This window comes from Aquarana catesbeiana, linkage group LG13 (genome assembly GCF_042186555.1).
Source record: "Aquarana catesbeiana isolate 2022-GZ linkage group LG13, ASM4218655v1, whole genome shotgun sequence".
Taxonomy (NCBI): Eukaryota; Metazoa; Chordata; class Amphibia; order Anura; family Ranidae; genus Aquarana; species Aquarana catesbeiana.
The window spans coordinates 225,139,121-225,148,375 of record NC_133336.1 but is presented as its reverse complement, the minus strand read 5'-3'; the positions used below and the strand labels follow the sequence as shown (position 1 = coordinate 225,148,375).

General features: G+C 48.6%; 1 protein-coding gene across 1 annotated transcript in view; it reads right to left on the bottom strand.

Annotated features, from left to right (window-relative positions):
• Positions 1 to 4,560: 4,560 nt before the first annotated feature.
• The window catches only part of RNF115 (ring finger protein 115), a 40,480-nt gene continuing 35,785 nt past the window's right edge, over positions 4,561 to 9,255 (bottom strand). The window contains 3 exon segments of the mRNA XM_073609330.1: positions 4,561 to 5,498; positions 8,539 to 8,654; positions 9,126 to 9,219. Coding sequence (XP_073465431.1) covers positions 5,367 to 5,498; positions 8,539 to 8,654; positions 9,126 to 9,219 — 342 coding nt within the window. The 3' untranslated portion in view covers positions 4,561 to 5,366.

Sequence of the window (9,255 nt, the reverse complement as noted above, 5' to 3'; positions counted from 1 at the left end):
TGGGGTCCGCAAGCCAAAATATCGAAAGCAAAAGATCATTGCAGGGGGACAGCTTCCCACTGAAGAGGGACTGAGGACATCTTGTGGCAGAGGCGGGTACTGCAGGGGGACTGGTTCAGATTGGAAGATCCAAAGACACCTTCTCGCAGAGGGCAGCACAGCACTGCGTCTTACGTACAACTGGGGGATGGTGATCAGCTTTCTGCCTGTGCACTACCAAGGCTTCCACACCAGAGGGCAGCAAAGCACTGTGCTTTATATACACATGGTGGACGGAGGTCAGCTTCCTGCTTGTGCAGTACCCAGGCTTCCACACCAGAGGGCAGAACAGCAGCATGTCTTGTATACAACCGGAGGATGGAGGTCAGCTTTCTGCATATGCAGTACCCAGGCTTCTACACCAGAGGGCAGCACAGCACCGTGCCTTATATACAACTGGGGGACAGAGGTCAGCTTTCTAGGGCCGAGGTATTGTGATTGACCTAGTCAATTTGAGGAATGGAACATGGAATATGCCATTGGTAACTTCCCATCCCGTAAATGCTACTTTGCGGACATGGCGATCCCCTGGCGCAGTGCCAATGTGCATGGAAGGACATCTGACTTTTGGCGTGACATTAATATTCTTCACACTTGTTCTGGACCAGAACTCTGGAACTACTGGTGAAGCAAGAGGAGGTTCTGTATAACGGCCAGGCAGTTGGCATTCACAGGTGGTCATCAGTGGCAGACTCCAGTCCATCCCTTCCCTACTCCATCCAACGCCTAAAGAAGTAGTTGACTGGAGGTACACTGTAAAGCAAACTTGTTATTAACAACAGTAAGTTGGCTCCATTTCCAAACCATCCTAAAAAATGTTAGCGATCTGGCTCTGAAGCTGTTCTTTTGCAGTACTCGTTCTCCACCACAAGGTGTCCTCGGTCTTTGTCCGCAATCTGGCTCTGAACCTGTCCCCCCGCAGTACCTGCCTCTGCCACACGATGTCTCCAGTCTCAAGCTGCCCCCCCCGCAGTACCTGCCTCTGCCACACTATGTCCCCCCCAGTCTCAAGCTGTCCCCCCACAGTACCTGCCTCTGCCACACAATGTCTCCAGTCTCAAGCTGCTCCCCCCCCCCCCCGCAGTACCTGCCTCTGCCACACTATGTTCCCAGTCTCAAGTTGTCCCCCCACAGTACCTGCCACTGTCACACTATGTCCCCAGTCTCAAGCTGTCCCCCCACAGTACCTGCCTCTGCCACACGATGTCTCCAGTCTCAAGCTGCCCCCCCCCCCCCCCCCGCAGTACCTGCCTCTGCCACACAATGTCCCCAGTCTCAAGCTGCCCCCCTGCAGTACCTGCCTCTGCCACAAGATGTCCCCAGTCTCAAGCTGTCCCCCTGCAGTACCTACCCCTGTTACAAGATGTCCTCAGGCTCAAGCTGTCCCCCTGCAGTACCTGCCTTTGCCTCACAATGTCCCCAGTCTCAAGCTGTCCACCTGCAGGACCTGCCTCTGCCACAAAATGTCCCCAGTCTCAAGCTGCCCCTCTGCAGTACCTGCCTCTACCACAAGATGTCCTCGGTCTTTCCAATCTGAACCTGTCCCCCTGCAGTATCTGCCTCTGCCACAAGTTGTCCCCAGTCTCAAGCTGCCCCCCCCCCCCCCCGCAGTACCTGCCTCTGCCACACTATGTCCCCAGTCTCAAGCTGTCCCCCTTCAGTAACTGTCTCTGCCATAAGATGTCCCCAGTCTCAAGCTGTCCCCCTGCAGTACCTGCCTCTGCCACAAGATGTCCCCAGTCTCAAGCTGTCCCCTGCCCCTGCCACAAGATGTCCTCAGGCTCAAAGCTGTCTCCCTACAGTACCTGCCTCACTATGTCCCCAGTCTCAAGCTGTCCCCCTGAAGTACCTGTCTCTGCCTCACAATGTCTCCAGTCTCAAGCTGCCCCCCTGCAGTACCTGCCTCTGCCACATGATGTCCCCAGTCTCAAGCTGCCCCCCAGCAGTACCTGACTCTGCCACAACATGTCCCCAGGCTCAAGCTGCCCCCCAGCAGTACCTGCCTCTGCCACAAGATGTCCCCAGTCTCAAGCTGCCCCCCTGCAGTACCTGCCTCTGCCACAAGATGTCCCCAGAGTCAAGGTGGCCCCCTGCACTACCTGCCTCTACCACAAGCTGTCCTTAGTCTTTCCAATCTGGAGAATGAGGACATCTTGTGGCAGAGGACAAGTACTGCGGGGGGGAGGTTCAGATTGAAGAAAGACTGAGGACATCTTGTGGCAGGGGCAGGTACTGCAGGGGGACAGATTCGGACTAAAGAAAGACTGAGGACATCTTCTGGCAGAGGCAGTTACTGCAGGGGGACAGGTTCTGTTGGAAAGACCGAGAACATCTTGTGGTAAAGGCAGGTACTGCAGGGGGCCAGCTTGAGACTGGGGACATCTTCTGGCAGAGGCAGGTACTGCAAGGGGGCAGCTTGAGACTGAGGACATCTTGTGGTAGAGAAATATTACTGCAAAGGGTTAAGTGATGTTGGGCGTCATTCAGACCAGAGGAATGAGGACATCATGTGGCAGAGAACAAGTACTGCGATGGACAACTTTGGATTTAGGAGAACATGAAGACATCTTGTTTCAGAGAACACATACTGCAAGGGACAGCTTTGGAATGAAAAGACTGAGGGCAAATACTGCAGATGAGAAGGTTCAGATTGGAAAGACTGAGGACATCTTGTGGTTGAGAACTAGTACTGCAGGGGAACAGCTTTGAATTGGAGAGACTGAGGGCATCATGTGGGAGACAACAGGTACTGGAGGGGGCAGCTTTGGATTGATGTGACCATGCCTGATGAAGGGGTCCTGCATAGCTCTGAAACATTGCTTTCTGCTGTAATTATGTGATCGCTGATTAAAGTTTTGGACCCAATTTTGGAGATCCTGGTGTGCTGGTGACATTACCTCCTTTGACTATACACGGTTCCAGCTCTTGGTCGCTTCAGCACCCATTCTTGAATACAGACATTTTTACAGGAATGTGTGCTCTGGGAATATTGCATTAAAAGCTTTGGATTGAAGAGACTGAGGGCATCATGTGGTGGGCAACAGGTACTGGGGGGGGGGGTGACTTTGCATTGAAGAGACTGAGGGCATCATGTGGTGGACAACAGGTACTGGAGGGGGCAGCTTTGGATTGAAGAGACTGAGGGCATCATGTGGTGGACAACAGGTACTGGAGGGGGTGACTTTGGAACAAGTACTGCAGGGACCAGATTTGGATTGAAGAGACTGAGGACATCAGTTAGTGCAGGGGGCAGTCAAGAGACTGAGGACATCTTGTGGCGGACAACAGGTACTGCAGGGGGCAGCTTGGGATTGAAGAGACTGAGGGCATCAGGTAGTGAAGGGGGCAGTCAAGAGACTGAGGACATCTTGTGGTGGACAACAGATACTGCAGCAGACAGCTTTGGATTGAAGAGACTGAGGGCATCATGTGGTGGACAACAGGTCCTGGAGGGGGCAACTTTGGATTGAAGAGACTGAGGACATCTTGTGGTGGACAACAGGTAGTGCAGGGGCAGTGAAGAGACTGAAGGCATCATGTGGTGGATAACAGGTACTGGAGGGGGTGACTTTGGATTGAAGAGACTGAGGACATCTTGTGGCAGACAACAGGTACTGCAGGGGGGCATCTTTCTATTGAAGAGAATGAGGACATCATGTGGCAGAGGGCAACTACTGCAGGTGAGAAGTTTCAAATTGGAAAGACTGAGGACAACTTGTAACAGAACAAGTACTGCAGCGGATAGCTTTGGATGAAGAAAATGAGGGCATCATGTGGCAGACAACAGGTACTGCAGGGGGAGACTTTGGATTGAAGAGACTGAGGGCATCATGTGGTGGACAACAGGTACTGCAGGGGGCAGCATGGGATTGAAGAGACTGAGGACATCATGTGGTGGACAACAGGTACTGCAGGGGGCGACTTTGGATTGAAGAGACTGAGGGCATCATGTGGTGGACAACAGGTACTCCAGGAGCAGTGAAGAGACTGAGGGCATCATGTGGTAGACAACAGGTAGTGCACGGGCAGTGAAGAGACTGAGGGCATCATGTGGTGGACAACAGGTACTGGAGGGAACAGCTTTGTTTTGAAGAGACTGAAGACATGTGGCAGAGGGCAACTACTGCAGATGAGAAGGTTCAGACTGGAAACATCTTGTGACAGAGAACAAGTACTGCAGGGGGCAGCTTGGGATCGAAGAGACTGAGGACATCATGTGGTGGACAACAGGTACTGGAGGGGGCAACTTTGGATTGAAGAGACTGAGGACATCATGTGGCGGACAACAGGTACTGCAGGGAGCAGCTTGGGATTGAGGTGAATGAGGACATCATGTGGTGGACAACAGGTACTGCAGAGGGCAGCTTTGGATTGAAGGGAGCCATTTTGTCGCCCCCACCCCCAAACACGAACCCAAATTTTTCAATACAAGGTGCTTCTGGGTATTGCTTTTGGTACATGGAACCAATCTATTGAGGAAGGGCCACCATGGAGAACAAACACACATAAAAACTCTCAGCGTTTCAGGGTATATGAACAAATTTATGTTAACTTTACAAATATTTAATAGTATATATGGTCATTAGACCTGTTTTTTGTTTGTTTTTGTTTTTTTAGACCCCCTTTAATTGTGTGCCCCACGCCCAGCCAAAAAGGGGAACTAAAAGAGGGGAAATCGGGAGGGGACAAGAAGGTCAAATTATGTGCAAAAATGAAAAAAAAAAAAAAAAAAAAAAAAGAAAAAACCCCAAGGATCTCAATATTCAAGTCCTGATAGGAGAGCGGTGAGATGTCACGAGGAGGGGGGGTAATTGTCCAGTCACAAGGCGAGTCTAAAAGAATTCATCCCCTTCCGAATATTACAATAGAAGGTCACATGACCCCCCCGGGGGGACAACCTACTGCAAACATGTGTGGCTCGGTTGGGTCTCTGGTTGACTCTCCCCGGCGTGCACACAGGCCCCCCCACTGAACCGGGATTTTTGCGAACCTGGACGAGTGGGGGGAAACTGCTGGAAGTCCAGAAACCTAAAGTCTCCACTTTGAACAGGGACTTGGTCGCTGCTCATACAGCAAAACTAAAAAAAAAAAAAAGGAGTTCACATTTTTTTTTCTGGAGCCAAGCAGCACTTTATTCCTTGAAGGAGGTCCCCCTTTCATTTCGGCGGGTGGTAGAATCTGGAAGGTTGGCGAAAAAAAAAATGATGGTTTGTGGCAACGTCTAGGGTCTTCCAGGGACCCCCTTTTCCCCCAAGCCTTTCTGGACTGACCTCGTATATACTGTACACGCCGCGAGGAATGGGTTTTTTTTTTTCCGAGGGGGGCCTTTAGTAGGTCCATTGGTCGTGTGAATGGCTGTCGCTGCTGTAGCTGTTGCTGTCGGAGGAGCCGGAGCTGGGAGAAGGGCGGGTCGAGTCCTCGCCATTTAAACTCTTTCGGCAGACGGGGCATGTGTCATGCTAAAGGGGGGGAGGGAAAAAAAAAAAGTTAAAATTTTTTTTTTTTACTTTTTCTCTTCCTTGCAACCAAGGCAACAGTACTCAAATCTGAAGGCAGCTTTCCCATATCTGCCCCAACTTCTGCTTCCCTACCAATCAATGAAGCCTTACAGGAAGCCTATGTCTTGGGGAATGTCCACAGAAATGACCTTATGCTTAGTGGGCATGCTGGGGGGAGGGGACAGCATTCCTCATAGCATTGGGCGGAGCTTCACTTTAGCGCAATCATCTGCTTTGCTCATACAGGAGGAGGAGGCAGTAAAGAGAACCTGTGCTTTGCCCTCTATGGGTGTGTTATTTCCAATACAAAACATTTTGAAGGAGGGGCATACATTGAGGGGGGAAAAGTATTTGATCGGCTGCTGATTTTGTACGTTTTGCCCACTGACAAAGAAACGATCAGTCTATAATTTTAATGATCGGTTTATTATAACAGTAAGAGACAGAATAATAAAAATATCCAGAAAAAAGTTATGAAATAATTTGCCGTTTAATGAGTGAAATAAGTATTTGATCCCCTAATAATCAGCAAGATTTCTGGCTCCCAGGTGTCTTCTATACAGGTAACGAGCTGAGATTAGGAGCACTCCTAATCTCAGCTTGTTTCCTGTATAAAAGACACCTGTCCACAGAAGCAATCAGATTCCAATCTCTCCACCATGGCCAAGACCAAAGAGCTGTCCAAGGATGTCAGGGACAAGATTGTGGACCTACACAAGGCTGGAATGGGCTACAAGACCATCGCCAATCAGCTTGGTGAGAGGGTGACAACAGTTGGTGTGATTATTCCCAAATGGAAGAAACAAAATAACGATCAATCTCCCTCGGTCTGGGGCTCCATGCTCTCACCTCGTGGAGTTTCAATGATCATGAGAACGGTGAGGAATCAGCCCAGAACTACACAGGAGAATCTTGTCAATGATCTCAGCTGGGACCATAGTCACCAAGAAAACAATTGGTAACACACTACACCGTGAAGGACTGAAATCCTGCAGTCCCCCGCAAGGTCCTCCTGCTCAGGAAATCACATGTACAGGTCCCTCTGAAGTTTGCTAATGAACATCTGAATGATTCAGAGGAGAACTGGGGGAAAGTGTTGTGGTCAGATGAGATCAAAATCAAGCTCTTTGGAATTAACTCAACTCGCCGTGTTTGGAGGAGGAGGAATGCTGCCTATGACCCCAAGAACACCATCCACACCGGAACATGGAGGTGGACCCCCAAGAACACCATCCACACCGAAACATGGAGGTGGAAACATTATGCTTTGGGGATGTTTTTCTGCTAAGGGGACAGGACAACTTCACCACATCAAAAGGGACGATGGACGGGGCCATATACCGGGTGAGAACCTCCTTCCCTCAGCCAGGGCACTGAAAATGGGTCATGGATGGGTCTTCCTGCATGACAAGGCTGGAAGCCAAGGCAACAAAGGAGTGGCTCAAGAAGAAGCAGATTAAGGTCCTGGAGTGGCCTAGCCAGTCTCCAGACCTTAATCCCATAGAATATATGTAAGGGAGCTGAAGGTTGGCGTTACCAAACCTCAGCTTTGAAACCTTAATGACTTGGAGAGGATCTGCAAAGAGGACAAAATCCCTCCTGAGATGTGTGCAAACCTGGTGGGGCCAACTACAAGAAACGTCTGACCTCTGATTGCCAACAAGGGTTTCTCCACCAAGTACCAAGTCATGTTTTGGGAAAGGCTCAAATACTTATTTCACTTATTAAAATGCAAATCAATTTATAACTTTTTTGAAATACGTTTTTCTGGATATTTTTATTCTGTCTCTCACTGTTATAAAAAAAAGACCAATAAAATTATAGACTGACCATTTCTTTGTCAGTGGGCAAATGTACAAAATCAGCAGGGGATCAAATACTTTTTTCCTCTCACTGTACATGTGGAGAGCTCAGCCAACAAAAAAGAAAATATACCGTAAAATGCCAAGTTTATTGTACAACATTTAGAAAAGGACATAGTAGTGACCATATCCACGTAATATACCCTGAACTACAGAGAACCCCCCCTTTCTTTTTCTCGCATGTTAGGGATGGAGGCATTTGACTTACACGTCCTACACCTCCATTCAAAGTCCCAAACTTTTTACTTTGTAAAAACAGGAATGTTCTCTGTAGTTCAAAGAAGATCTATTGAAGAAGCTTGACGCGTTTCGTAAACACAGCCCCCATGATCAATGCGTGGTATACATAAGATTACGCAAAAACCACCACTTTATTCTTCATTTATGATCGTTGTATACCACTACCAATTAATGACCATGCACCCATAGACACCACTTGATGCACTTACCTTCTACATACGCATACCCCACTCATATGGGCGATAGTTTATGGTATGTGCTGGTGCCACATTCATGAATTTATAATCCTTTACAAGCTCCCTGCTGCTTCATTATGCATGCCGACTCACCAGAATAAGGTCTTATGACATTTTTTTAATGCACTGAGCCGTGTTCTCGGACATCGTATGTGTTCACATGTTCTCCTGAAGAATGGTTTTACGAAATGTGTTGAGCTTCTTATATTAAAAATTAAGATTATAGTGGTGTTTTTTTTGTGTAATTCTATGTATACTGCACACCCATCATGGGGGCTGCTCATGGAGAGAAGAAAGTTTTACGAAACGCGTCGAGCTTATGTGGACCTTCTTTGTAAAAACAGGAATGTTCTCTGTAGTGCAGATGTGAATATTTAAAGCTGGGTATATTACACGGATATGGTCCCCACTATGTTCTTTTTAAATTTTGTACAATAAACTTATTTTATTCATTTTATGGTATTTTTTCTCTTTTGTTGGCTTCGCTCACTCCCTGTATGCCCCTCCTACAGTCCCTTTGCTACAAAATGTTTTGTGTTTTATAGATATTGGTGGGATATGGGAATAGTAACATGGATCCTCCTTCATTTATCCAATGGAGTTATTTCAACCCTTTCCTGATCAGATGGTAAGAAAGCCATTAGGACAAATGGAGGGACTTACCATTTCCAGCCAAGGCACGATACAGTCTCCATGGAAGAAGTGATTGCAGGGAAGCTGCCGCACCTGTTCCGATACCGTGTAATCGTCTTTACACACCGGACACTCCAGACCCATGTCTGCAACATAAAGAAAGATTGATCGGGGGGGGGAGAAGGCAAAGCCACCAATTGTTCTCTTTACCTCTTAATGTCATTTCTGTCACAAACCGTTACTATCTCAGAATATGGAGTCTGTCTCCTGTAAAGTGAGACCTTCCTGCTGATCAGCCCTGGACAGTGGTGGTTTCAGGCGATTGGGGGACATTATCACAGGCGGTTGGAGGACATTATCACAGGCGGTTGGAGGACATTATCACAGGCGGTTGGAGGACATTATCACAGGCGGTTGGAGGACATTATCTCAGGCGGTTGGAGGACATTATCTCAGGCGGTTGGAGGACATTATCTCAGGCGGTTGGAGGACATTATCTCAGGCGGTTGGAGGACATTATCTCAGGCGGTTGGAGGACATTATCTCACTCAGGCGGTTGGGGGACATTCCCTGCTGTGCTAAGGATAGAGAAGAAAGGGGGGATGCCGGACACTCACCCACTTGCTCCTGTGTGACTGTGACAGTTGGGAGGGAGGAGATTTTCTCTTTGTCGGCAGGAGGAGGTCCAGTGTTTTCTAACTGGCCCAGAAGCTGTGAGAGAGAAGACTCGGTCAAGGGTAACCTATT